The sequence below is a fragment of the Aspergillus foveolatus genome (genome assembly GCF_047715535.1).
Source record: "Aspergillus foveolatus strain CBS 279.81 unplaced genomic scaffold BDW70scaffold_59, whole genome shotgun sequence".
Classification (NCBI taxonomy): domain Eukaryota; kingdom Fungi; phylum Ascomycota; class Eurotiomycetes; order Eurotiales; family Aspergillaceae; genus Aspergillus; species Aspergillus foveolatus.
Window position 1 is genome coordinate 65,666 of NW_027396123.1, and position 27,213 is coordinate 92,878.

Consider the following 27,213-nt stretch of genomic DNA (forward strand, 5'->3'; position numbering starts at 1 on the left):
AGCACGCTATAGCACAAGCATCATTCGTTCTTCTCACTTTCGCGATCTCTTGATCGTCGGGCCCATCTCCTCTCCATTCTCGAGACAGGCACGAGTTTCCTCATCGATATTATACCTTCTTTGGCAAAGTTCCACGCATTCCTCCACTTTATCCGTCGGCACCGCTACCACACCATCGGCATCACCCACAATGTAGTCGCCCGGCTGGATGACCACAGTCTCGCCGCCATCCGAGCTTGAGTGCTTGAGTACATGACAGGGACATTCAACTTGGATGATCGAGTGAAGGTGTTTGATCCTAGGATGCTAATATCCCGGGCAAACAGGCCGATTCCGAGCTCCTGATGCTCGGCGAGATCTCGAAAGCGCCCGTCAATCACCACTCCAGCGGCACCTAGCTTCTTCGCTCTTGTACTCATCAGTCCACTCCAGTATTAACTCACCAGCCCCTTTGGTTGGGAGATAAAAAAAACGCTGTCTTTGGGGATCGCATCGGCAAAGTGCTGTGGGGGGGTCGGCGCCGCCTTGTCGGAATCTCGCACCATTCGTACCGTATAGGCTGGTCCAAAGATCCTGATTTTGGTGCACATCACTCCCGGGGAGTATAATTTCAGGCCAGAGAGGTAGCCGCAATTGGGAACCCCGAGTCGGACAAGGGCATCGCCTATCTGTCCGCTAGTTTAGCCATGCGTCCACAAGTTCGTGTTCCTAAGAGCCAGAGGAACTTACATCGCGCGAAGCGAATTTCCCGAGTGCACGCATAGTGTCAGTGCTTAAACCCATGATGATATATTTGCGTGAAGTATCGTTTAACTCGACGAGTTAGGTTTAAAAGGACTTGTATCGGCGAAAGCAATAAGCTGGTGGTCCTCCTGGATTACTCCGAATGCACCTCCTTCGGCGTCGGGTCGCTCCGCTCGACGAAAGTACCGCAGTCGGAGTCGACGCTGGTATCGGCACTTTGCGATATCCTCAACTCTTTGGCGATTGTCTTGTTTATTAATTGCTTCACCTCGATACATGCTTGCGACGATAACCCCATTGGCGAGTTACAAGGATGCAGCGAATACCCTCAACTCGACGGCGCGAATTACTGGCACGCTATGTCGCTAATGTTTCATCTACGAGGCGATTTGCAACACATCAGACGCACTCTTTAGTACGTGATACCCTATAGAAATCTGTTCTCTTTACGGACCGGTCGTAATGCTTAACAGTACGGCGTCGACTATGCGCGGCAGATTCGCAATTTGGAGATCGCGAAACGAGGCTCTTCGCGACCGCTAACTTTGACCGAGAAACTATTATACTCTCACCTTATTACCTCTGAGAAAAACACCTGGGATGTGGAGCGCATTGAACGAGGGAAGACTAGCTTAGAGCTTCGTCCGGACCGTGTAGCCTGCCATGATGCTACGGCGACCATGGCCTTGCTCCAATTCATCAGTGCAGGCCTTCCGCGAGTCGCAGTCCCAACGACGGTACATAGCGATCACTTGATCATCTCTGAGAAGGGGGCTGAAGAGGATATGCGTCGCGCGCTGGGAGAACATGCTGAAGTATACGACTTTCTCAGCAGTGCGTCGAGGAAGTATGGCATCGGGTTCTGGAAGCCAGGATCGGGTATTATGCACACTGTCATTTTCGAAAACTATGCAACGTAAGCCTATCCCTCCTCGTGAGTACCAAATCAACCTAAATCACTCACTTATTTCATATGCAGACCCGGTGGCCTCATCATCGGTACAGACTCCCACACGCCGAATGCTGGCGGCCTGGGCATGCTCGGAGTTGGGATCGGTGGCGCAGATGCTGTTGATGCTATGTCGGGAATGCCCTGGGAGCTTGTCGCTCCTAAAGTGGTAGGGGTCCGCTTGGCAGGCCAACTACAAGGCTGGGGTTCTACCAAAGACATCATCTGCAAACTTGCAGGTCTGTTGACGGTTTCGGGAGGCAAAGGCAGAGTCATCGAGTTCTTCGGACCGGGTACCCAGACATTGGGAGCGACAGCCATGGCGACTATCTGCAACATGTCGGCAGAAATAGGATCGACCTCTTGCATTTTCCCATATAACGACGCAATGGGCCGATATTTGGAGGCCACGCAACGAGCACATGTTATTGAGATGGCCCAAAGAGCGAGGTCTGCGCTTCTCACCGCTGATGAGGGCGCCGACATGTACTATGATCAGGTTATTGAGCTAGATCTCAGCACACTGGAACCGCACGTCAACGGACCGTTCACGCCTGACCTGGCACACCCTATCTCTAAACTGAAGACTGCCGTCGCTGGGGAAGATTGGCCTATGGACTTGAGCTATGCTATGGTTGGCAGTTGCACCAACAGCTCATACGAAGACCTCGATAAAACTCGTCAGATCGTTTCACAAGCACGAGCGGCTGGGATCACAAAGTTCCCGACACCGTTCCTTGTCACACCCGGTAGTGAACAGATCCGTGCAACAGCCGAGGCAGATGGCATACTCGACGAACTTCGAGATGCCGGAGCCGTTGTTCTCAGCAGCTCATGTGGTCCATGCGTTGGATCGTGGGACCGCAAAGATGTCGACGTAAAGGGAAAGGAAAAGAACTCGGTGATCTCCAGCTTCAACCGCAATTTTGTCGGACGACATGACAGTAATCCGGCCACTCACTCCTTTGTCACCAGTCCAGAACTAGTGACGGCGTTCGCCTATGCGGGTCGCCTCGATTTCAACCCCCTGACCGATCCAGTTATCGTGCCGGAGGAACCGAGTAAGAAGTTGTACTTCAGCCCACCTATTAGCCAGGAGCTCCCCATTTCTTTCAAAGCCGGATCAGATACCTTCCAAGAGCCTTCACCAGAAGGAACAGACCTCCCTGTGCAGATTCGCCCAGGATCTGACCGGCTGCAACTTCTCCGGCCATTTCCCGCCTGGCAGCCGGGGTGCGCTGATGGTATGGAATTGCTGATTAAGGTAAAGGGAAAATGCACCACCGACCACATTTCCCCTGCTGGACCGTGGTACAAATATCGGGGTCATCTCGAGAACATCTGTAACAACATGCTTACGACCGCCACCAATGCGTTCGTAGGCCAAGGAGATCCTCGTCTGCTTGGCCACACTCGTCATCCTATCACCTCAAAAGTGGAAGTCGTTCCGCAGGTGGCACGGGACCTTAAGCAGCGGGGTGTCCGGTGGTGTATCGTAGGCGACCACAACTACGGTGAGGGCAGCTCGCGCGAGCACGCAGCCCTCGAACCACGTTATCTCGGCGGAGTGGTAGTCATTGCTCGCTCATTTGCTCGGATTCACGAAACCAATCTGAAGAAGCAAGGCATGCTTCCCCTGACGTTCGCCGACCCCGCCACCTACGACCGCATTGTAGATGGTGATCGGATCACTTTAATTGGTGTGGAAGAGGGAGAGCTCTGCCCGGGCTCGTCCGTGACGATGCGAGTCGAGACCAGGCGAGGAGAGGCCTGGGAAGCGGAACTAAAGCATAGCTACCACAGCGGGCAGATTCCGTGGCTTCGCGCTGGGAGTGCCCTAAACGACATCAAAGTCACGGCTCTGACTCAATAGACAAACTTTACAATCTTTACCCGTCATCCTTTCTCCACAATTACGTAGACCTTCCTCCGTTGTTGGATTTCCGTATTAATTTGGGTGCCTCCGGATTAGGCTGAGGTAGAGGCTGGAATAACCCAGGGCTCCCCCCCGGAGCTCTCCGGAGTCCCCATTCTCCGCATTTTCTCTGTTCCCCACGGCATCATACAACTGGCAGATGGACGCTTAACCGACACCATCTGGCTCGGTCTAAACGAGGCGGGCTACTGGCCACTATAGCCGTTTGTTCCTATAAAGATGCCCTTCAGCTTACCTTCATTTACGGTGCCATGAATTTTCACTAACAGGCTTTCTGACCTCCTCGTTGAAGGACCCTGAACCAAAAACCAGCAATTATGCCAGCAGCAGGTGGTTGATTTGACCGCAATGCCCTGCATAACATCCCGAAGGCTGCTCATGGACCTTATATCTGGTCGGCAGCCTTCTGGGCGTCCTACTGCGGAGGTCTCCATGGCTTCAACACAGCCAACATCTCCGGTGCCATGAGCCTGGACCCGTTCGTTCGTGACTTTGGCTGGACGCACTTGACAGATGCTCAGGTTTCGGACAACTCGGGCTGGGCAGTCTCGTCCATGCTGCTGGTAAGCGGCAAGCACCCTCCTCATACTAAGGCACTGCTAACCCCGTTCCTCTCCATGGTCAAACCGCGGGCGTCATCATATCTGGCCCGCTGGGCGAGCGTCGAGGCCGGAAGTCTGTCATCCTCCTGTGCCCCATCCTCTACACGATCGGAGCCGTCCTCATGGCAGGAAATATTGGCTCCTTTGCTGAGCTACTCGTCGGCCGCGTGCTCTCCGGATTAGGGTCAGGATGTGGGATGACTGCCGGGCCAGTATATATCTCAGAGATCGCACCCAGAGAGCTACGAGGCATGATGACTACTTTCTATAACGTCAATATCATGGGTGGAGTGGCTGGGAGCTACTGGATCAACTATGCCTCGCTTCAAGTGCTTCCTTCAAGCTCAAGCTGGCAGTGACGGACAACTCTGGTGGTGCAAATAGTTCCCTCGATTGCCCTTCTCATCGGGTTCCCCTTCTTCCCAGAGACCGCTCGCTATCTGTTGATGCGCGGTCGGGTGGACGTGGCCCGGTCGAGTCTCCTAAGACTCCGGGGCGGGCTAGATGAACAGGATCCCTACGTGGCACGAGAATACGCAGAGCTGCAGAGCATGACTGAAGTTAGAGCGGAGAACAAGCGTGGGCTGGATGCTCTTCGGTCCCTGGTCAAGGGGTGCTCTCAAGATTCTGCCGCGCGTCATCTTCCTGTCTTTGTGGTCCTGATCCAAACGTTTTTCATCATGTCCGGCGGCAATTCCATCACGTATTACGCTCCGACTATCCTGAAGTCGATCGGACTCGCCGACGATCAAGTACTCCTATTCACTGCCATCTATGGCTTGATCAAAATTGTATCCGTCTTCCTGTACGCTTTTTTCCTGACTGAGAGATTTGGCGTCGTCCACTACTTCTTATCGGATCGACCATCAACGTCCTGTGCCTGCTTTACCTCTCCGTGTCCATCGGTGTCGCCAACATCTTTAGCACGGCATCTCCTTCTCCAGCGGCCTGGGTCGCAATCGTTGCCATTTGTATCTTCGCAGTCGGGTATGGTTTTGGTTGGGCTCCAGTGTTCTCGCTGACTGCGTCCGAAATCTGCCCTACCCATTTGCGCGGCCCGATTGTTGCTTTTGCCTTCACTTACCAGAACTTACTCAACTTTGGTATCTCGCGCGGGTTTCCGAATATTACTGAAGACATGCACGCCTGGGGTCCGTTCGCTTTGTTCGCCGCGTTCACTGCCTGCGGCACGGCCTGGTCATACGTAGCCTTCCCTGAGTGTAAGGGCAGGAGCATGGAGAACGTCGGTACCAATTTCTCGCTGCCATGGTATCGCACAGGTTTCAGTAAGGTACCAGATCATCCTGAAAGAGAGGTTAACGATGGAGACTTAGAGAAAAGCGGCGTGAGCAGCATACACCAAGAAAACACCCTGAAGTCTTAGCATCAATATCCCTACCCATAGTCGGTAGTCTAATATAATAGCGTGGATCCTGATCGGCCTCGCATAAGCTTATGCGACCTCGCCAGAATTACTTAAGCTCCACTGCTCTTCCTTTTCGTGTAGGTGTTTCGTCGCTTCTTTTTGAGTTTAAGGAAAGAAAAATCTCCATATCCTGACAATGGATGCTCGCCTCCTCCGCAGCTGCACTCTCTGTCGCCAGCGCAAGGTCAAATGCGACCGCCAGCAACCTTGCTCCAGCTGCACCAGGGCCAAAACCCAGTGCGTCTTCCCACCAGGCTTAGGTCGCGCCCCAAAACGACCTCGCAAGGCGGTTGAGGCACGACTGCTCGCGCAATTGTCTCGACTGGAGAGCGTGGTCAAGCGTATGGAACAACAGTCGCAAGACGCGACTTCTCGCACAGCGTCCCAGCCCCTTTCCGACGGGCGCGTCTCCAAGATCGAGCAAAAGTCTGGCCGGCTCGTAATTGATGAGATGCACAGCTGCTACGTGAGCAGTGTTCCGTGGAGCCAACTGGGCGATGAGATTGAAGAACTGCGCGACTTACTCCACCAAACCTCCTCTGAGGACGAGAAAGAGCCTTCTAGCTCTGTGATAGAAGGCGCTGGCCCCAACAGTGCACTTCTAGGCTACCGAGCGGTCGCCCTATTCAACATCTTCACTATGAATGTCAGCCCCCTCGTTCGTATTTTCCACATGCCCACTCTACACCGAATATTCTGGGACGCAGTCGCATCAATGGAGAACCTCGACAGGAACATTGAAGCACTGCTATTTGCAATATACTACGCTGCAGTTATCAGTCTCGAATCTTCGCAATGTGTCGACCTCCTGGGCCTCCCACGGGCTGCAGCCCTAGAAATCTACCGATTCGCTGTCGAGCAAGCTACAGCACGCGCCGATCTTCTAAACACCCAGAATCTGATCCTGCTGCAAGCAACCGTCCTGTTCCTGACGGCGCTCCGAAATGAAGACGATTCCCGCACGGTGTGGTCTCTTACTTCGCTTGTATACCATATTGCGCAGGCGATGGGCCTCCATCGCGACGGCCTAGAGTTCGGCCTAAGACCTCTAGAAACCGAGATGTGGAGACGCCTCTGGTGGCATATATGCTTGCTTGATAACCGCTCAACAGATTATCACGGTACTGAGCCGATTGTGCAGGAAGCCGCCTTCGATACTCGGATGCCGCTGAATATCAACGATACTGATCTTACAGCAGAAATGACTCAGCCACCAGTCGAACGAGAAGGAGTGACGGAGATGACATTCTGCCTTATGCGCTGCCACGCCATGCGTGCTGTTTGGAAACTGGGCTACATGGCCCCTCGCAAGAAATTTGGGTCGGCAGCAGCATATACCCATCTGGACTCCCCAAACCAAGATTCCCTTGTGAATGACCTGGACAATCTGCTGCAAGATCGTTATCTGAAACACTGCGACAACCGAATCCCCTTCCCCCGCCTCACTGTGTCGGTGGCCAGGATAATCACCTTGCAGCTGTGGATGACGATCCTCTCGCCACGCTGTCATACCGACAAGACCATCCGCGAGCGTCTGTTCAACATAACGGTTCAGATCCTACAACTCTCAAACGACATGCTAACAAGCGAAGATATGCGCCAGTGGGCATGGCACTCCAAGACGCATCTTCAGTGCTACTCGATCGCGTTTCTGCTGGCAGAGCTATGTCGCAGGCCCCGAAGCGTGGAATGCGATCACGCTTGGAAATGCGTTACGGCTGTGTATGAGCGGTGGAATGGCATGGAGACGGAGAAAAGGGGACCGTTGTGGCGGTCGATTCAGCGGCTCATGGCAAGAGCAAGATATGTAAGAGGGGTTCAGACTACTTCTGCTGACGGGACTGGAACGGGGCATCAATGGAAGATTGCAGGTGAAGCGATGAAAGCGAATAAAGATAATACAGGACCTACCGTGACAGCGACGGCTTTAGGGCCCCAAGATCGATTCTGTGGAGTGAACGCGGCCAAGGAGGACCCCTCGATGGACATGCTCAATTCATTCTTCCCTAACGTATTCGATGTCTCCACCACGGATATATTCGGCTTGGTCTCAGAGTCAGATTGGTTTCCCACAACATCTGGAGGTATTTCTGATATAGATCTTTTGCCAAGCCCAGGTCAGCGGTATGGTTAGGGTTAAGAAATGCAAGGGATTCTGCAGCGCTACATTTGCCTGTTTAGCCTATGAAACTGTAGGGTATTAAGGTCCGGTTGGGCACTAAGGGTTTGTATGGCGCAGCTGTATAAAACGTGAAAAAGACTCCAAATAACAAATCATACGATGCATGAAAAATCATATCCAATCATCATTCCGTCTGAGAGCTAACCCAGGCGAAAACAGAGCGGTGGTTCATGATGAAGAGCGGATATTCATGTTCTTCGCTGTCTAAATTCAGATGTAGAGTAACAATCGGCACCGCTCTCTAGCATAAACATCGACGTTGAGGATGCTTGCTCCATAGGCTGGGCAGAGACTATCCGGTATCGCGTGATCGGCAGCGAAAAGTGACGTCCGGAGCCACATCTAGACCTCGGTAGGTGCGCTACGTATATTTTGTATCCAAGCGCTAATCCAGGCGGCAGGAATGAGCCATGTGCGCGCGGCCACGAGAACTGCAAGGGGCTCTGCCCCGTGAGAGAGTGAGATAGTAAGTTATCGGGCGCCTCATAAAATAAGGTCCTTGTTGTCTACCCATAGTGAGGCATCCAGCAGGGCACGGCTGTCTAGAGAGGCTTTCGCTCATGAATCGTACGGGGAGTTATCGCGCATTATATAAACCTCACCCACGAGTATTGTGCAGCCAACGGCCATGGAAATTGCAATGATAGGTAGGTTTACCATAGCAAAATCCAAGCTGCGAACGTGGATATGTTTGCGAGCGAGGATATCGCGCCATAGTAGGCCTGCCAGAGAGGCGCTGAAGGCCGTGCTAAAGGCACCGTAGTTAACACCTAGCGCCATGCTGTAAACAGTCGCCCAGAATGTGCGATCGCTAATGGGTATGCCATTGTCACGATGGATCGCTTGCCATGTCTGCACTACGCGCGAGAGAAGAATTGTGGTGCCGATGTTAGTGCCGGCAAACTAATGGACGTTAGTCTGAAGAAAATTCAGGAGCTCAAAGATGCTCACATTACAAAGTATGACGGAGAGAAATCCCATCCCTCCGATGGCCCCGACTGTGCCTGTTCGGTTTACCCAGTGGTCCCATCCGTGCGCAAAAACCTCAATCCAACCCTTAGTGGCCAGAGCTTGTACGAGGATGAACATAGCAAACGCAAACGGAACAAGTGAGAAAGGCATATGTGAGACTACTGCCGTCACCGTAGGAAACGTCTCCTGCAGCCACCGATAGGTGGCAATTGCGAATGATTCTAGCGTAGCCTTGGTCGACTGGTTTTCATCTAGGGGCTGCAGTGGGGGCACTGTCAACGCTTGCTGCGACTGGCCCAAGCTCTCTGGAGCGGGCGACAGAGAACTGACATCCGAGAGTCCCAGTTCTTGCTTTTCGTCCATAGTACTTGTCCCACTAGGGGACTGTTGGGAGGAAGCGACTGCCGAGGGATGGTGGGGTTCATGGTCAGGCTGGCTCGGTAAAGCCCCTGTCGACTGCGGTACCACATTTTCTCTAGCCATTTCCTCATCTCGCAGCGCCCGCGCGGCGCGTGTACGCTCCATGTCTTCTCGACCTTTGCGCGCAATCTCGCGCGTCTCGTGACGATGCTGCCAGCCGTAGGCGACGTCCCAGCAGAAAAGAACGAATGCAGCCGGAAGAGTGACCCAGAAAACAGGGTGCGTGTGGCCCTGACTGGCTGCGTTGAGAGCCAAGACGGTTATGAGGGTCGCAGCCATTATAACCGCACCAAACGCGGCGCCCCTTTTGTCCAAAAACGGATTCAGAATCTCCTCGAGCGACAATAACTTAACCTCTTCGCCGTTAGTCGCCGCCTCTTTTTCCTGTTCCTCCACCCCGCCACGTGCGTTCGGGATATTTGGGTTGATAGGATTCTTGAGCTTCGCTTCTTCAGGCAGCTCGTGCATCTTGATCGCTAACGGGATTAGCGACTCGTCGGCAAAAATGATGTAGAGCAAAAAGGGAAACAGGACGATGGCGGTAATGACAACCGGAACGATCATGTTAGCTGTATAGTCAATAAACTTGATCTGGAAAGCGCTGGTAAGAACGAGATTCGTCGGATTCGAAGTGACGAGAATAGCCGAGGCGATATTGGCGACTGCAAACTGCGTATAGATCCACGCCCGAGGGTGCACAATGTTGCTGGATACGCGGGTCATGTAGGCGAGAAAGGCGGTCCCCGAGAGGATGATTGGATCGTTGCCAATGAAACTTCCCAGGAGGAAGAAGAAGGCATACAGATAGAAAAACAGCCGATGTCCCACCTTGCCACCTTTTTGTAATACCTTGAAGGCCAGATACCGGATAAGGCCCGACGCATCGATGGAGATGGCAATATAGGCCAGAGTCAGGAAAAAGACCATAATATCAATCGGCGAGATGTTGTCCGCTTCGATAGTTCCATCATGGACCTCCTTGCGTCCAATCGCCAATATCGCCAGCAGAAATAAGTCCGCAATCAACGGCGCTGTCACGAAATTGAACGGGAACTGGAGACACACGAAACGGCCGTCATTGCGATCATATTTGCGCGGCTCGATAACTCTCAAGGCGCACAGAGCACGGAGAACGATATTCGCAACCGCGCGAGGGATATATACGGGGATATGGAAAGGGAAGAGGACGACGATATCTGCGAGACACCGGTTAAAAAGAGACAACTTCTCCAAACGAGACTCGCGACGCTCACTTACTGGCAAGCACAAAGACAATCAGCGTGATGATCGAACGCCAGTCCTTGATACGCTCTGTATCTGAAACTTCCGCCATTTCCAACAAAATCAACTGATCTGACCTGAGTGGGATATCCTGAACCTATAAGAGATTCTCTCGGTATCGCAATGCCCCGCCTGTTCCCCGACTGGTGTCACTTATGCAAGTGAGCGTACACTCCAAAAATCGTCACAGTACCGCGTCAGTCGTCACGACCAGCCAGCTGTCGCTCTCGAATCAGTCTCAATGTCGGAAATCTTGCGGTGTTCCATGGAGCGAGCAAATATCGAATGCTTTCTGTGTCTTGGGAATAGGCCGCAGGCGAAGCAGGCCACAAATCCTATGATGTTATCATCTCAGCCGCGTCAATGAATGATTCTCGAAAAGCCTGACACTTTAGGCGAGCCATCAACGAGCGAAGGGGGCGAGGAGGGGGAGGGGATCCTTAGCCAGTGCGGCTGGGCAATGGGCTTGGCAACTGCGCCTCTTTCGGGCACCGCTCGGCATTATATATGTACTATGATATAATACCCTATTAGGAATGTTAGTACAATGGGACCACAAGGATCTGATTCCTTTGGATTCTGCGGCCTGTAATAATACTTATATTTTACTAATATTTTGTCTGACCACCTTCTGCCTCCATTACTGCTTGACGTGAATGGCTAGCCAAGCTGTCTCGAGCACTTGCACTATATAACTAGTCCATACCTGGTCGAGCTTACCCCTCGTATTCCTGCTTTCATGAGGGCTTATGTGAAGGACCCTGTTCATGTCTTCAATAATTATACTCTGAGTAATACTACAAAGTAAGGTCGACATGGAGAACTCGATTCCGCGTAGAGGGTCCGCCATTATTAACTAGTATATTCACGACACTATTGAGAGCGTCTCGAACCCAAAATACTGGACAAAATACTGAAAAATACTGACAAAATACTGACCAAAATCTGGATTGGCCCGTCACAACCCTGATCGTCACCCTGCGCCCAGCTACGGTAAGCGAGGGTGACAATGCGGCTCTTCAGAGGGTCGCTTGACCAGAACCCTGAAGGATGGACGTCTTGCGGCCTTGCCCGAGGTCCAGTCCATGGTCGCCCGCTGTTGGCTGCCCTGTCTGGCCTCCGCTCTATATAGAGTGACACTGCTGCAGGCATTCCGTTCTTCACACCACCATACCCCCCGTCAGGTCATCCATGCGATCCATTCTGCATTTGTGCTAAATGTCCTGCCATGCCAATATCAGCAGGTGGATGAGTGATGCCGCCTCTTGCTCATGCTGCTGTTGTTTCGAATAATGCCCCCGAGCTAGGTCTCGAGGTGGTTTGCTCGTGGCCGGTCTCCGGCCAGTATGGCCCCGGCACCAGGGTGCTGTAAGTCTTTTCATAGTTCCCTTTCAAAAGACAAAAAAGGAAAGAAAGGAAAGAAAGGAAAAGAGAAAAGTAAAGAGAAAGGAAAGAAAAAGGGAGAAAGGCTGACTCTGTGAAGATACTACGTCCTGATCGCGGCCTGCGTCTTCGCGCGCAAGGAAGAATGGGTGAGGAATGCCTGTCTGGCCGGTGCATTGCTCTTCCCGGCCATTGCCGCCCTTCATGGCATCGTCCTCGCTGCCGTTCATGTTGATGGTACGTCGCCGGCCCTTGGGTAGTCCCCAGGTGACAATATCTGACTGACGTAGGTGCGATTGATATGGATGTTTATGGGGCCTTTCAGCTATGCTCGATCGGGATCCTCACCGCGCCCCTAACCGCGAGAATGTCGGGCACATACTTCAAGGATCCGCGTCGGCACATTCTTTTCCTGTGGACAGGTCTTATTCTAGCTGGTGAGTGCAGAGCTTCAAGAGCTCGGTGGTGTCGGCTGACAATATGTGCAGGGCTGCTGAGTATCACAGTAGAACTCTTTAGGGCCAAGCCCTCAAGGTGCACCCATGATGACAACGGCAACCCTGTCCTTTCAGATCCAGCGCGGTTCCCCTACGAGGCTGCTTCATGCGGTCTCCGCTGTTCTGCCCAAGAGGGCCCCTTCTCTCCCATCCGCGTCGGCTCGGCCGACGAGATCTACGTGATCCCTTCACCGCACAGGCTTACCTTTGGGACGGCGACCCTGTTGGCAGCGGCCTGTTGCGTCCCCGCTATCGTTTCGCTATTGTACTTCTGGTCACTGGTGCTTCAAGACACGTGGAATAACCGGTTTGGCGAGAGCACTGATATTGATCGACATAACGAGGTCATCGAGGGTACCAATGGGGCTACTGTAGGAAAAATGCTGCAGATCAATGGCTTGGTACGCACCGTTCTCAGTACGGTAGAAGCTCCGGTATTTGCGGCTGCAGTCCTTGCCATTCTTGTTCTGGGGGAACGGAATTTCTTCAGCCGCCCCGTGGATTATGGAACGGAGCCGATAGCCAGTATAGGGCAGTGGGCGCCGATTGTAGGTACGGGCTTTGCGATATTCGGGTCGCTGTACCTCTTCCTCACCGGCGACGGCGAGAAACCGTCTCCAGCCTGCAAGTGTACTTGCCATAACGCACAAGGACCAAATACGCACGGCTCAGCAGACCCGGCAGTGACCACAAGCAGCAGCGAGTCAGCCCGTTGTGAGATGGCGGTCGTAGCTAGCCCTGAACCCGCACATACCCATCCTACCCAAGAGGAGACCCGAGATTTTGGCTACCGGCGCAGCATCGGACGAGCTCTCAAGCGCCTGGCAGACACGATTAGCATTGCCGCTCACGACCGTCTCACCGACTACGACTTCAAACAAGGTCCGGCCCTTGACTTTCCCGAGATACCAGCGGAGGAGCAGCGGAACAGTGAGCTACCGCAGATCCGTGATCAATATAACCTGAAGCGAGACTCCAACGCCAGTCGCACCCTCTCGAGGGTCGGTTCAACTATCAGCACAGCTTCATGGAGGGATGGCGAACGAAGTTCAACGACGTCTCACGGCATCTCTCCGCGCTCGTCGCGACAGTCTACGCGGTCGCGATCCCCTCCGCCCTTGCCTTCTCCTTCTCGAAAAGCCGATGAATCCTGCCGCTTTTCCGGCTCGCACGATGGCTCTCCTTCGTCGAGCGATTCTCCTGTCCTCAACACCCGTAGGCGTCAGAACACCCTAGAGGTCCCACCCCACCATGGCTCAGTGAGACGCAGCTCGTCAATATCGTCAGTCTCGAGCTCCAACTTCACGATTGCTGGGAATCAACAATCGCCTACCATTGTGGTCTCAGCAGATGACGACGTTTCTCCTGTCTTCCCTAGACCTGGTTCTCCAGAACCAAAACAAGAGGACCCGCCTCACGCGTCCCGTCACGGACGGCGGTCCAGTTCGTAAATAGATATCTGAATAGAGAGTGCTTATCTTGGACTGTATAACATCTAAAATTTGCCGAGAGTCTGTTTTGACTTCCAGTGCTTCCTATTTTCCTTTAAGACATAGCTTTACGGCTAGTATCCAATCGCCAATTTATGACAAACTATCTACCCAGAACTGGGAGCTAAAAAGCCATTCCGGCAGAGGCCGACAATCATACACTAGAAAGGGTCGCCTGTCGGCGCTTTCACAAGATTATTGGACGACTTGTCGGGATTCAGCTGTCCCCGCATATACTCCAGATTACTCCAGGTTTTAGTACTTCTGGGTCGACGATCGATCTCCCCATACTTTGGAGATGATACAAAGACCAGCTCCCAATCCCTCGCCAATTTCTCCTTATCCGAGATGTAGCTCTGTCGCTCTTTACTGGTGGCTTCGTTTCGTGTATTAGCCGAGTTGTTCTCTGAGTATTAACCGCGGATATACTGCGTTGATTTAGAGTATTATGCGGAATATATAACGCAGCAGCGGCTCCACCAGCAGCTTTCAGTTGTGGATTCGAGCTCACAATCCTTTTTGGGTCAGATCTCGACATTTCTTCCTTTCTCCAAGCGAAATGGCATCTCAACGTGTCGTTCCTTCTGAACGCGAGGCCGCTGAGCTTCGGAGGGCAGAGGGTCAAACAGCCGATCTCATCCGTCAGGCGCAAGAGAGCGATGAAGCTGATCGCAAGTTGACCATCCGTCAGGCCGTGAAGAAATACAAAAAAGCAGTTTTCTGGGCCTTGTTTCTGTCCACCAGTTTGGTCATGGAGGGATATGACCTTGTGATAGTATGAGGCCTTGGCGATCAAACGTTAATGGATACTGACTGGCGTCAGATCACTTCATTCTACGGCCAAACCCAGTTCAAGGAGCGTTTCGGCGTCTACGACCCAGCTTCAGACCAGAAGCTGATTCCAGCTGCATGGCAGTCCGGCATATCGAACTCGGCTCTGGTCGGCCAACTAGCGGGTCTCATTGTCAACAGCGTCTGCCAGGACCGGTTCGGTTGCCGTCTAACAATGATGTTCTTCATGGTGTGGATGGCCGTCGCCATATTTGTCCCTGTCTTTGCGCCATCTCTTTCAGTCCTCGCTTTTGGAGAGGCATTTTGTGGTATACCCTGGGGCGTATTTCAGGTAAATATCTGCGACGGGCATGAGCGTCTCTTGTCTGACATTGCTTATAGACGCTGTCAACCACATATGCTTCCGAAGTAGTGCCAACAGTTCTCAGGCCCTATGTCACCGCGTACGTCTGTATGTGCTGGGGCGCCGGCATCCTTCTCTCGTCCGGCGTTGTGAGGGCTGTAGCAGGACTCCAGGGCGAATTGGGCTGGCGGCTCCCATTTATGTTGCAATGGGTCTGGCCCCTTCCACTTTTCATCGGCGCATACTTTGCCCCAGAATCCCCTTGGAACTCAGTGCGTCGGGACAAGATCGAGGAGGCAAGGACGAACTTGATGCGGCTATACCAGGATATGCCGGAGCGAGAGCAGCAAGTGGAACAAACCTTGGCCTATATCAAATACACGACAGAGATGGAGAAAGCCGAGACTGCCAACGCTAGCTTTCTCGAATGTTTTAAGGGGACCAACCTGCGACGAACCGAGATTGTGAGGTTCCTCCCTGCCATTGTTTCTCTGGCCCAACTGACTGGTCTCAGAATTGCGTCGTTTGGGCAGCCCAAATCCTCTGCGGAAACGCGATTCTTGGATACTCAGTCGTCTTTCTCCAGGCCGCGGGCTTCAGCGAACTGCAAGCGTTCAACATCAACATTTCGTTATCGGCCTGTTACATCGTCGGCGGCATCATTTGCTGGTTCCTCTTTCCCCACGTCGGGAGGGCGACAATCTACATGAGCGGGCTGACCTTCATGTTCTTCTGCCTGGTCACCATCGGAGGGCTAGCTTGGGGTCCTGGAAAAGACGCACAACTTGCCATCGGTATCCTCCTTGTCATTTCCACGTTATGCAACATGATTGCCATTGGGCCGACATGCTACCCCATTGTCGCAGAGACACCGTCCGGAAGGCTAAGATACAAGACAATCACCATTGGTCGGTTTGTTTATAACCTAACCAGCATATTCACCAACTCCGTCACGCCTCGCATGCTCTCCTCCACATGTAAGTTACCTCTATCGCCCTTGTGCGCAATTCTGACTTAGGATCAGCCTGGAATTGGGGAGCCAAGGCCGCCTTCTTCTACGCAGGGACCAACCTGCTTTGCAACATCTGGTGCTGGTTTCGGCTTCCTGAGACGAAAGATCGGACGTTTGGTGAAATTGATCTGCTTTTTACCCATCGCATTCCGGCGAGAATGTTCAAGTCTACTCACGTCGACCGTACGTACTTCTTACACTTATTCTGCTTCGTATCTTATTAACTGATTGACAGAATTCGCCCATAGCGGCGACTATGTGTCGAAGCAAGAGGTCGAACACGAGGAGAACGTGGAATAGGCAGAGAAGGCTTTTCTCAGTAGCTGCCATGGAACTTCAATGGATACTGGCCATGTATAATGGCCCGTTGAGATAGGATGTTGGGATAGGAGTGTCAGATAGCAATGCGTTTCTTTACCTAAACAAATATCAATCTTTTAGCCAGATTTTCCGAAGGTAAACATAACAAGCATTGCGACAACAGTACTACTATGTCTAAGAAGCATGGCCAAGAGATCTGTATGGAGAATAGATGCCCGTTTCTATACAGTTGAGCGGCTGAACGTGCAGATTGTCTCAGTTCTAGGCCGACCCCGCGATTTGGAAATTCATACTGACGGAAAAAGCGACCAATCAGCGTGCAAAAGCCCCGACGGCCCAGTTGGAGTCAGAGCGGGGAACTCAAGTTGTAGACGCAGCAGTAGTCATAGGATGGCCATGCAAACGGTCTCAGAGGCGAGATAGATGTGGGGGGCTTCTTATCCACCTTGAACGGCTAATTGCTCCAGGGCATCAGCTCGGTCTGATTGCAGCTGGAGTCATACCGCAGATCGAGCGTCGTATTTACCGAATGGAAAGTGACATGTTCTTCTTCCGGAGGCCAGATAAAGCTTTAAAGTCGCATCGCTTCTCTCACATTCCGTTAAGCTCAATTTCCAATCTCAATTGTTGACCTTGTTTGTCCACCATGGCTTTCCATCAAGTGCCTGTTCGTAATGTCAACATCACGTCGGCTTTCTGGTCGCAGATGCGGCGATGCTCCAAAGAAAAGACCATCCCAGCCATTATCAAAGCGCAAAAGTCCTTGCAGCATTGGTACTGCCTAACGTGGAAAGAGGGTCATGAGATCCAGCCTCATGTGAGTGAGCGCATTCGAACAAAATAGAGCCAGTACTAATAACCCCGCCAGCCTTTCTGGGATAGTGACATATATAAAATCATCGAAGCGGCATGCTACTTTCTCATGAAAGACAAGGACGACGAACTGATGGCTACCGTTGAGGAGGCGGTCGACATGATTCGAGCAGCGCAGCACCCGGACGGCTATATCAACTCCTATTATACAGTGCTCGGAATCGACAAGCGATGGACCAACTTACGCGATATGCATGAGCTTTACTGTCTCGGCCATCTGACAGAGGCTTGCGTAGCCTATGAGACCCTCACAAACAGTGGACGGTTGTTGGAACCGGTACTGAAGGCCCTTCGACACGTTGATTCTGTTTTCGGAGCCGAGCCGGGAAAGAAGAGAGGATATCCTGGGCATCAGGAGATTGAGATTGGCCTTCTGAGGCTATACGAGCTATGTGGTGAGCCTGTTTTGCTGAAGCTTGCCAAATACTTCATCAGTGAGCGAGGTCGGAGAGATACCAATGGTGAGACTTATTTCGACCACGAAGCCAGAGCCCGGGGCGGAGATCCATATGATCATTTTGGTTCCGAGATGAAAGCCTGGTTCGAGCACCCCCGGGATTATAGCTACAATCAGGCTGATCGACCCCTCGTTGAGACCACGGAGGTGAAGGGTCACGCGGTGCGTGCAATGTATTACTACATCGCAGCGACCGACCTGGTTCGTCTTACTGGAGACGAAGAGATCAAGGCTGCGCTGGACCGCATGTGGACGGACATGACAGAGCGGAAATTGTACGTCACAGGCGGTATTGGAGCCATGCGTCAGTGGGAAGGCTTTGGTGCCAAATACGTTCTAGGTGATACCGACGAGTCAGGAATATGTTATGCCGAAACTTGTGCCTGCTTTGCGTTGATTCTCTGGTGTCAAAGGATGCTTCAGCTTGACCTGAACGCCAAATACGCCGACGTGATGGAAGTCGGACTGTATAACGGCTTCCTTGGAGCCGTGGGTTTGGATGGGGGTTCGTTCTATTATCAAAACCCTCTACGAACATATACTGGCCACCCAAAGAATAGAAGTGAGTGGTTCGAGGTTGCTTGCTGTCCACCGAATGTCGTGAAATTGTTGGGGTCAATGGGGTCCCTTATCTATTCATTCAAGGATGATCTGGTCGCCATTCATCTTTATATCGAGAGCGACTTCACAGTTCCGGACACCGGCGTGGTGGTTTCTCAGAAGACGAATATGCCTTGGTCAGGCGACGTCGAGATAAGCGTCAAGGGAACGACAGCCCTGGCACTGCGGATTCCAACCTGGGCAGAAGGATACTCAAGCTCGGTTCAGGGAGAGGTAAACAATGGCTATCTTTACATTCCTCAGTCTCAGGATTTGGAAGTGAAGCTCTCCTTCACCCTCATAGCACGGAAGCTCTATCCCAACCCAGCAACGGAAAAGGATCAGGTCTGTATTACACGTGGACCGTTGGTATACTGCATTGAAGATGTTGATAACGAGGTCGACATTGACCATGTTGGTTTGATAGACGGCCCTGTAACTGACGGTGAGCCAATTGATATTGCGACGATCACTGATGTGATCCCAGTGAGAGCAACTGGCAGAGAATTGGTAAAGGGCCAGAATCATTTGTATGCATCGGAGCCATGGAAGTACGGCGACAAAAAGAATCTTCTCTATGTACCATACTTCCTGCGGGCGAATCGGGGCGGCAAGGGCGGGATGACAGTCTGGGTTAAGCGACTAGAAGCCTCATAGACCCTGGTTACAGACTGGAAACCTTGGGTATTACGAAGTTCCTCGACCTTTGAAACAAATCCGCCTGGCAAGAGCTGAGTCAGTCGTTTGCACAAGAATCCTATTCATTTGCCAGGTTGGAAAAGAACAGTATTGAACCCACCCACTCTCCGGAAAATATCGTAGAGAAGCTAGAAATCCCAGCTCGTAGCTCAAGCGGACATTATAACATCGCTGACCCCTGAGAGGAAATCACCTGGAAAATTCCAGCCATGAATCAGTTGCAGGGGTCTCTGGGGCAGCTGTTAGTGACTCATGGACACCATCATTATACCGCTCCGACACGCTGGCATCGTAGCGATTCAGAAAATAGATCATCCAACGGTCCATATCGAAGTTCTCTTGTGTGCTGTTCATCTGACAGGCTCGATGGAATGCCTTCAAGCGAGTCATGGAGAGCTCCACGAGCGACCAGTGTTTTCGGAACTGAAGCAGCATTATAAAATTCTGCTCCAGCAGTTTCTTGGCTCTAGCAATGCTCTCATCGTCCGTATCAAACAGAAGCGTATATAGTAAAACAGACGACGCGACAACCAGGAGGTGCCCGTTCACGGGAGACCAGAGGCATTCCATACCGGGCCGCGAATTAGTATCCCACATCACCTGGCTGAGCGCTGTGGCATGTGCTTTGCATCTGGCCGCGTACATCACGGCCTCATGGTCAGTGCTGCCGTCAGGCAATTTGGCTTTCTTATTGAGGAATTGGTAGTATAGCATTTGGCACTGGTGGTGGTAGTTCAACTGCAGGATTGTAAACTCGCGGCCCAAACCACGGGCAAAATGCCGCTCCCGGTTCTCGGATGTGTGCTGTAGATGACGTGGTAAGTCACGAAGATAGCAATCTATATTGTGCGATATTTCCCTGACTCGCTGTCGAATACCGATCTCGCTTATTGTGTTCTGAACTATCTCATCATTAAGCCGCATGACCTGGTTGTGGAATGTTGATAGTGGGAGCATCCATGTCCACAAGCCGTTTGATCGGAGACCCAAGGCTTCAATCCTCGCTTCCGAGTGCTCGTCCGGTGAATCAGTGGTCTTCATCTTTCTGTATGCTTCTTCCTCCAGCGGTCTCTTGAAAGCAGAGCTAGCCATGAGCTGCTTTGGGATAAGAACGCGTGCAGCGTGCCAGTTCTCCATCATCCACATCACCCAGAAAACTGTTCGAAGTTGTCAACCGGGAGACTACTCGGTGGTTTAATCCATACTTACTTCTGATCTCTACCTCGCGTTGAATAGGATCACCACTCAAATTTTCAGGCAAGCGCAACATCCGCACCATGCAAATAGCTTGAGATGTTAACAGCGCCTCTTGAGCGGAATCGCCCTCAGCGAGGGCGACGAACGACAATAGGATACTTCCCTGCAGAGACGCCAAATTGATCAGCTCCGATCGTGCATTGAATGACTGCATTGCCGCCTTGAACAAGGGCCGCGCTCTGTGCCAGGGATGAACGCCCTCGAAGTACGAATTGGAGGAAAATCTGGCCGTGCAAAGGATAAGTCAAACGCCAGAAACTGGGAGTGGTGAACCTACCGGGCCATCAGAGCAATCATTCCGAGGACAAGAAATTCTGGAACCCTTCCGGCGCGTTGTTCCGCTACAAAGGTGGTGCGATGGAAGAGAAGCAGCTGTTTCTCATCAATCAAATCAAAGTACAGGTCAACGAGCTCATTGCACACAGGTTCTGGAGGCAGGCTGAGATGCGACTGCGATACGCTGATCTTGCCTTCGGCGGGAGCGATCCTCGTCTCTGGTCCTCGATGGATGCGTGAATCAGAGTAAGGAATGCTTAGGCGGCCGTTGAAAGCGCTACTGCCGGAGTTGCCCCGATAGTCGTCGGCCAGATCGCATTTCCATCTTTTCTGGGAACAGGAGATGCATGATCTTCCCGGCTGTGGCGTTATACATCGTTTCTTGCGGGATCTAGAAGAGTATCAGAGTGTGTTCATGGGGACTGCGTTCAGCACCCGTACCGACATTGCGTGCAGGAGGATGTCGGACGCATCCTAGAATACCCCTATTATGTACCGTTGAACAAATGGGACTCGCAGGGCGTAACAGCAAGTTCAAAGGGCAATGGATGAGCAACCCAGTCTGAGAGAGAACCACGATACGGGACGGGATGAAGGAAGACACGAAAGCCGGGAAAAGAGGAGCGACGTCGGCAGAGCTCACATGACCGTCTTACGGATGGAGACCGCAAGACAAAACCATGGCAATAATTATGTGGAACTAATTTTACTAAACGTATCAAGTTTTCGCCTTTTGATCTACGTATCTCTATTTAGTCCTTGCATCTAAAGAGGTATTCGTGGCCCAGCTCATGCAATGCAATCGGGCTCCGGCTGCCGCATGATAGGGATCTTGGGCCTCGGTGGCCAGTCGTGACTATAACGGCTCCAGTTGAAGGGCGATGAAAAATGATAGCGCCCTGATCCGACCCATTCCCCCTGCTGCTGTTGCTGTCCAGTAAGGTCTGTATCACTAGGCAAAGTAACGAAAGCCCGGGAGTTCGGTGGAACGAGGAGCTCCAGCGTAAAAAGACCTCTGTCGGTCTCGATCCTCCATCGACATTCTAACCGCCCATAGGGAGTCTCATAAACAGCCTCAGCAGAATCAATATTGCCCCCGGGAATTGGTTGGACCCTAAATTCTTTCCATCCAGGAACGAGTGGGCTGATGCCAGCTACGATGCTGTGAAGCCAGTTGATGATCGAACCGAAAGCATAGTGGTTGAAACTAGTCATCTCTCCGGGGTTGATCGAGCCGTCAGGAAGCATGCTGTCCCATCGCTCCCACATGGTCGTCGCGCCCATAGTTATGGGGTACATCCAGGACGGACAACGCTTCTCAAGCAGCATCCGGTATGCTATTTGTGGATAACCACCTTTCGTCAGGGCGTGTGTGATGATGGGAGTTCCAGCAAACCCCGTAGCCACCCGAAACTGCGCCAGGCGCACCAACTCAACCAAGCGGCTTGCTGCCACCTTCACTTGCTCGGCGGTGGCATGTAGCTCGAAAATGATAGCAAGGCTCAAGGCTGTCTGGGTATCTCCTACGAGCAGACCTGATGGGGCAATATATTTGGCTTGGAATGCGGTCTTCAGCCGACCAAGTTGTTCCTGGAATCGCTTTGAATGCTCGACTTCTCCCAGGATTTCACTAATCTGAGACATCACAGATGTGATACGTACTAGAAAGGCATCTGCCACCAATGTCCCATTAGTCCGCGTGTCTCCCGGTTCCACTGGCGGTGCAGTTGGGTCCAACCAATCGCCCAGTTGCCACACCTCAGGGTCCCAGAGTCCGTCTGGACCTCGTTGAATGCCTCTGTCAATCCAGGCGAGCATGCTCTTGTATTGTCGGCGAAGAATGTCAGAGTCACCATAGGATTGATACAACGCCCATGGGCCCAAGATTACCACGTCGTCCCATTGTGCTTGTGGCGTAGGCGGCCAGAGCTCTTCAGGTATTACGTTCGGAACAACAAACGGTGGCACACATCCATCCTTTCCTTCATTGAGCTGTTCCACAGCAACGTCTTGAAGCCAGTTCCCCAGCATGCCGGCGGTATCATAGAGGAAGTTTGCAGACGGACCGAAAATTTGAATATCCCCAGTCCAGCCAAGGCGTTCATCACGCTGAGGGCAGTCCGTCGGAATAGACACAAAATTGCCTCGCATACTCCACAAAGCGTTTTTATGCAGTTGGTTAACCATTTGGTTTGAGCATGAAAACCAGCCAGTCCGTCGCATATCGGTGTGCATCACCAGTGCCGTTAGGTTTGCAAGCAATGAACCGTCGCTGTTTTCGTCCCATCCATCGACTTGGACGTAGCGGAATCCGTGAAACGTATAATGAGGCGACCAATTAGTCAACTCTCTATCAGCGCAAATGATTTCATCCATACATTTTGCGATGCGCAACGGCCGGGTCGCGAGCTCTCCATGTTCCAACGCCTCGGCATGCGTGAAAGTTATGCGGGATCCGGGTGGTTTGTTGATTGAGCGTACACGTATTCGACCAACGAGGTTTTGGCCAAAGTCCACAATAGTCTTTCCTAATTGGGTTTTTAGGACTGATACGGGTTTGATCTCTTCCGTGACCCTAACTGGGGGAGCGTCCGGGGCGACCAATGTTGCAGTTGGGAAAGGCAGCACTTGGACCGGTACCCAGGGTGAGTTGCTGCTTTCGAGAAAACCGCTGTTCCAGTCCGGGGTTTCCTCGCGCGCATCGTAGATCTCACCATCATAGTATTCGCTCATTAGGATCGCGCTTTGCTGACAAGTCCATGTGTGGTCTGTAACCAGAGAAAAGGTCTCAGCCTCGAATTGGACCTCCAATTGTGCAACTGCTGCAATTATGTCGCCGTAGAGTTGCCTTCGTCCGCCCAAAAAGCCCAAGCGGGTTGCATACCAGCCCTCCGCGACTTCGATAGCAATTGTATTTGGCCCATCGCGGTTGAGAAATGGCGCAATGTCCAGCGTCTGATAATTCAACCGGTAGCGATAGCTCGTCCAACCTGGCGCCAGGCAATGGTCACTAACCTCGCGTCCATTAATGAATGCTCGGTAGATACCCAGGCTCGTGATATAAAGGCGTGCTTGAGAAACGGTCCCCTTTCCTGAGAGGTCGAACGACTTACGGAATCGTAGAGGACGTAAGGGGCCATCGGCGGCCTTTGCCGGGTCTGTGATGGGAAGCGCAAACCAGTCCTCTCTGTTGAGCAGCGCACACTCGACCACCGTCCAGGACGACCAATCAGTCGGCTCCACCTCAGGCTGGTCGACCCCGCGACCGAAAGCCCGTACCCGTACCTGGGCAGATTCTCGGGACTTCAACGGTATACTTGGCCATGGCACCAGAACTGAGGCATCACTAGTTACCAGATGGGTTTCTGTCTCTGGTTCTTCGCCACGGATGATCTGGACCTCATATGCCGTCTGTTTCCAGTTGTGAGGACACCCTTCGGCAATCAGAAAGCGCCAGGAGAGTCGTGGAGTGGCTGTTCCTACGCCAAAGCCAGTGGGATGATGCTCGAATGTCGGGGACGCTAGAGATACCCGGTCGGCCATAGTCCGTTACTGTATAAGATCTTCAGAGACGGAAAGGCAGATGGCCTCTGCTCTCACCTTATATGTACTCCAACTCTGACAGACATTCGTGCCAGGTCCCGCTCGGGGAAAAACGCACCGCGCGACTGGGGATTGCATAATGATACATTATTGGCTTAAAGTAGACTCCGATTGGGGTTGCGAATGCCTGCTAGAGCATCTCACGACATAATCATTGATCAGCGGATCGCAAGCCCATGCTCCAGCCTCCAAAAGTAACCTGAGATGGAGATCTCGTGGAGACATAGGCGGCGAACTCAAAAGCCGATTCGCTGTTGTTGAACTCTCGGCTAAATGCAAGGCTGTAACTTTGAACCGAACCTCGCGAACCATCGTTCACAACTCTACGAGCGTTCTCTTATATAGTTAGCATGTCGACTTGAATGTCTCCCAGTGATCGATCGTTTTAGTCACAATGATTGAAAGTTTGTCGCACCATTGATACGAGTATCAGTGTGCATCATGATACTCGAACGCTTAGGGCAAGTATGAAGGTTACGTCAAACACTGTGACCATCGAGACCATTATGCCACGTTCACGTGGGGTGAATGGAGTACTGAATGGTAAGGGGGCCATCTCAAAGGTGCTAACAGGGTCATGGTACTTTCAGACGCTATTCTCTGGTCCGTGAAACTTTTGAGGGAGGCGATTAAGGGATGGATGAGAGAACGCTCGATCATGCGCAACAGCAGATTGAAATTAAATTGAGAAATATTCGTCGCGACCCAGACAACAATCCTTTATGTACTAATGGGTCTGCGAAAAGCGTCATGTCGAAGCCACTTCGTTACCTCGATCGTCCAATAACCAGGTCAAGGCGCTGTCAACCAGGGCTTCCCCTGTTATATCCTGGTCATGTAACAAGCGCGACAGATCGTTCCATTGAGATAATTCATCCTCTGTTATGCTTGATCCGTAGTTGTCATTGGCATAAGTAGTCATGAATTCGATCGTAGGCAGCATCGCAGCCGTAGCAGTGCCCGAGCTGGTCTTAAAGTCGCTCGCCAGGGGTCTCTCAGGTTCGGCGGATTGGGATAGCTGCCTCTCTGACAGCAGCGACGAGTGTTCTGTGAGGAAGCGAGCCATCCAGTTGTCAAGCATGAATGGATCTGATATGGAGTCCCTGCAGGAATTTTGGAATGTCCGCAGCTGGATGGCCTAAAATCCGTTAGCGAAGCCGTTTAAGTCATGTCTTCAGACATACAAAATGCTCCACAATTGGCCAATATGACTTAAGCGCCATCAAATACTGAAAGTTGGATAGTAGACGCTGTCGCGTGAGAGAGAGTTCCCGGTAATCATCGCTGAATAACAACGTATGGAGATGTACACACGAACTAACGACGCCAATGTGTCCATAGATGAAGTTCTCCAGCTCGCAGTCCTTGATATTCTTGGAATATTGCAGGATAGACGAGACTACGGATGCGCTGTCCTTGCACTTGATAGCTCCGCTGGGTTTTGAATTCCTAAAGGCTCTGGCATCCAGGAATGGGAAAAAGAGCATTTGCTTGAAGTGGAAGAAGCCAACATGCATAGCCAGATATATCTGACCGAGCCGCCTTCCCGCCAGCGACATAAGGTTCTCAAAGCTCCACGTCAACTTCGGCGACAGGCTTTCCGCCCATCGGTCCAAGGAAGTTTCCAGTTCCGCTGCCTGTACACAATAGTCATCAAAAGAGATCATATTGCGGCTCAAACGTCGTAGTACATTATTGACCTTGGCAAATATCCCAAGCGTTCGTGCCATTTGCGCCCACATGTCACAACGAAATTCATCCTGGATATGGTTGGCATTGAGGAGCGCGGCGTTGGTAGTGCGGAACGTTGCATCATCAATCCTAGGTAAGAAGTCTGATCCGTCAGGCAAACTGAGGGGCTCCATCGCCATATCCCACGCCGACCAATGGCTTGTAATGTGAATTGACAACCAAGTCCGCCGGTATTCCTCCTGATAAACAGCACTCAGATTGTCGCTGAGCGATAGTCTCTCGGCATGCAGACGAGCCAATCCTACGTATATGTGTTTACCATCCACGTTGCTTTCTCCGCTGAAATAGTACCCAATCAACAAAAACGCTTGGGCCGTCTCCAGACTCGGGGATATCATATACGGCTGGCAAAGGCGAACTGCTTCCGCGACGAACGCTTTTCCTCGATCGCACGGAGCCGTTCCTTCAAAAATCGGATTGCTGGAAAATCTGCAGTGCGAGGTTACTAAGGATGAGGTATTCAATACTTGTACGCATTCAAGTATACCTCGCAGCCAGTGCACACATTGCATAGACCTGGATCATGGGCGCCGTGCCATTATAAAGGCGACAAAGGAAGCTGGGCTCATGGAATATTGTGTGGGCAATGTCATGTATAAAGCGAAAGTAGAGCTGAACAAGCTCGATCCAAATAACTCGCGATGCCAGCCCTCCAAGAGGAGCCTCACGAGCCTCGCAACCGTTATTCGGCAGGTTCAGTGACCCGTTTCCGCAGATCGACCGGTACCGTCCACCATTGTTCGCCCTCTCGAAATGTGACACGATCTTGAGGCTGCAGGGCTTTGCTGTTTCATGGCAAAGCTGGCAGCCGTCTCCGTTGGGCGTCGGAATGCAGCGGCGCTTGCGGGACCTGTCAAGACGTGAATCTTCAGTGTTATTCCATGCTTGCAAAGATGCGAACCACTTACCGACAAGTCACACAGGCCCCTGCTCTCGGCCTCCTCAAGTCGCCTGACATGACATTAGAGCGTCCTTGAGACGCCGACAAGCTTGCGATGCATTAGAAGAGCTCGCTCGTCAAAGCCGGAAAAGTGGAGGAAGCGGGGAGTGAATTGAGATTGTCCGTTCAAATCCAAGCTCCCAATTCCAAACAGTTCCACCCGATCGCTTCAATGCGGGGATGCTGACTAACCGCTAGCATAATTGCGCATAAAGCACATTGGCTCAAAAAACAACAGTACAAAGAAAGTATTGAAGCTCGAACATGTAGATAAATCTATTTCTATTGGAATCTATCGCCAGGAGGTAGTATTCAAGATTATCCTTGCTACTTCCAAGCTACCCCTCTGTTCTAGGGAGTTATGTAGGTATTGCTGGCAATCCTTCACAGGTGTCTAATATATATT

At 52.0% G+C, this 27,213-nt stretch overlaps 10 protein-coding genes across 10 annotated transcripts; 5 read left to right on the forward strand and 5 right to left on the reverse strand.

Moving 5' to 3' along the window:
* Positions 1–33: 33 nt before the first annotated feature.
* Positions 34–783, reverse strand: BDW70DRAFT_152801 (RraA family protein; the record flags this gene model as incomplete). Its single annotated transcript, XM_073739511.1, has 4 exons — positions 34–235; positions 271–401; positions 444–668; positions 730–783. 4 exons carry the CDS (start codon positions 781–783, stop codon positions 34–36), a joined length of 612 nt encoding a protein of 203 aa, XP_073592877.1.
* On the forward strand, positions 730–3,751 carry BDW70DRAFT_100547 (aconitase family-domain-containing protein). The gene is made up of 3 exons (XM_073734276.1): positions 730–1,159; positions 1,218–1,660; positions 1,724–3,751. The coding sequence occupies exons 1-3, from the start codon at positions 1,058–1,060 to the stop codon at positions 3,564–3,566; spliced, it is 2,388 nt and encodes a 795-aa protein (XP_073592878.1). The 5' UTR covers positions 730–1,057; the 3' UTR covers positions 3,567–3,751.
* Positions 3,752–3,848: 97 nt separating this feature from the next.
* Positions 3,849–5,615, forward strand: BDW70DRAFT_152803 (general substrate transporter; the record flags this gene model as incomplete). Its single annotated transcript, XM_073739512.1, has 5 exons — positions 3,849–3,875; positions 4,001–4,192; positions 4,291–4,560; positions 4,660–5,022; positions 5,061–5,615. 5 exons carry the CDS (start codon positions 3,849–3,851, stop codon positions 5,613–5,615), a joined length of 1,407 nt encoding a protein of 468 aa, XP_073592879.1.
* Positions 5,616–5,673: 58 nt separating this feature from the next.
* Positions 5,674–7,909, forward strand: BDW70DRAFT_100567 (uncharacterized protein). The gene has a single exon (XM_073734278.1). It carries the CDS (start codon positions 5,794–5,796, stop codon positions 7,789–7,791), a length of 1,998 nt encoding a protein of 665 aa, XP_073592880.1. The 5' UTR covers positions 5,674–5,793; the 3' UTR covers positions 7,792–7,909.
* A 212-nt stretch (positions 7,910–8,121) lies between these two features.
* On the reverse strand, positions 8,122–10,739 carry BDW70DRAFT_100555 (putative arsenite efflux transporter ArsB-like). The gene is made up of 3 exons (XM_073734277.1): positions 10,489–10,739; positions 8,791–10,427; positions 8,122–8,742 (listed from the first exon to the last, which is right to left on the reverse strand). The coding sequence occupies exons 1-3, from the start codon at positions 10,562–10,564 to the stop codon at positions 8,398–8,400; spliced, it is 2,058 nt and encodes a 685-aa protein (XP_073592881.1). The 5' UTR covers positions 10,565–10,739; the 3' UTR covers positions 8,122–8,397.
* Positions 10,740–11,283: 544 nt separating this feature from the next.
* BDW70DRAFT_142377 (uncharacterized protein) lies at positions 11,284–12,234 on the reverse strand. The gene is made up of 3 exons (XM_073737918.1): positions 12,186–12,234; positions 11,996–12,132; positions 11,284–11,880 (listed from the first exon to the last, which is right to left on the reverse strand). The coding sequence occupies exon 3, from the start codon at positions 11,662–11,664 to the stop codon at positions 11,386–11,388; it is 279 nt and encodes a 92-aa protein (XP_073592883.1). The 5' UTR covers positions 11,665–11,880; positions 11,996–12,132; positions 12,186–12,234; the 3' UTR covers positions 11,284–11,385.
* BDW70DRAFT_170621 (uncharacterized protein) lies at positions 11,284–13,866 on the forward strand. The gene is made up of 4 exons (XM_073742979.1): positions 11,284–11,880; positions 11,996–12,132; positions 12,186–12,332; positions 12,384–13,866. The coding sequence occupies exons 1-4, from the start codon at positions 11,768–11,770 to the stop codon at positions 13,841–13,843; spliced, it is 1,857 nt and encodes a 618-aa protein (XP_073592882.1). The 5' UTR covers positions 11,284–11,767; the 3' UTR covers positions 13,844–13,866.
* Positions 13,867–14,407: 541 nt separating this feature from the next.
* BDW70DRAFT_170623 (putative MFS alpha-glucoside transporter) lies at positions 14,408–16,329 on the forward strand (the record flags this gene model as incomplete). The annotated part of the gene is made up of 6 exons (XM_073742980.1): positions 14,408–14,657; positions 14,706–15,005; positions 15,056–15,481; positions 15,532–15,994; positions 16,042–16,212; positions 16,265–16,329. Exons 1-6 carry the CDS (start codon positions 14,442–14,444, stop codon positions 16,327–16,329), a joined length of 1,641 nt encoding a protein of 546 aa, XP_073592884.1. The 5' UTR covers positions 14,408–14,441.
* A 2,164-nt stretch (positions 16,330–18,493) lies between these two features.
* On the reverse strand, positions 18,494–24,055 carry BDW70DRAFT_170625 (bacterial alpha-L-rhamnosidase-domain-containing protein; the record flags this gene model as incomplete). Its single annotated transcript, XM_073742981.1, has 6 exons — positions 18,494–18,776; positions 19,230–20,136; positions 20,189–20,460; positions 20,514–20,736; positions 20,794–20,893; positions 21,422–24,055. The coding sequence occupies 6 exons, from the start codon at positions 24,053–24,055 to the stop codon at positions 18,494–18,496; spliced, it is 4,419 nt and encodes a 1,472-aa protein (XP_073592885.1).
* Positions 24,056–24,626: 571 nt separating this feature from the next.
* BDW70DRAFT_142383 (putative C6 transcription factor) lies at positions 24,627–26,908 on the reverse strand. Its single transcript, XM_073737919.1, has 4 exons — positions 26,776–26,908; positions 26,355–26,717; positions 25,300–26,296; positions 24,627–25,253 (listed from the first exon to the last, which is right to left on the reverse strand). Exons 1-4 carry the CDS (start codon positions 26,823–26,825, stop codon positions 24,864–24,866), a joined length of 1,800 nt encoding a protein of 599 aa, XP_073592886.1. The 5' UTR covers positions 26,826–26,908; the 3' UTR covers positions 24,627–24,863.
* Between the last annotated feature and the right edge of the window lie 305 nt (positions 26,909–27,213).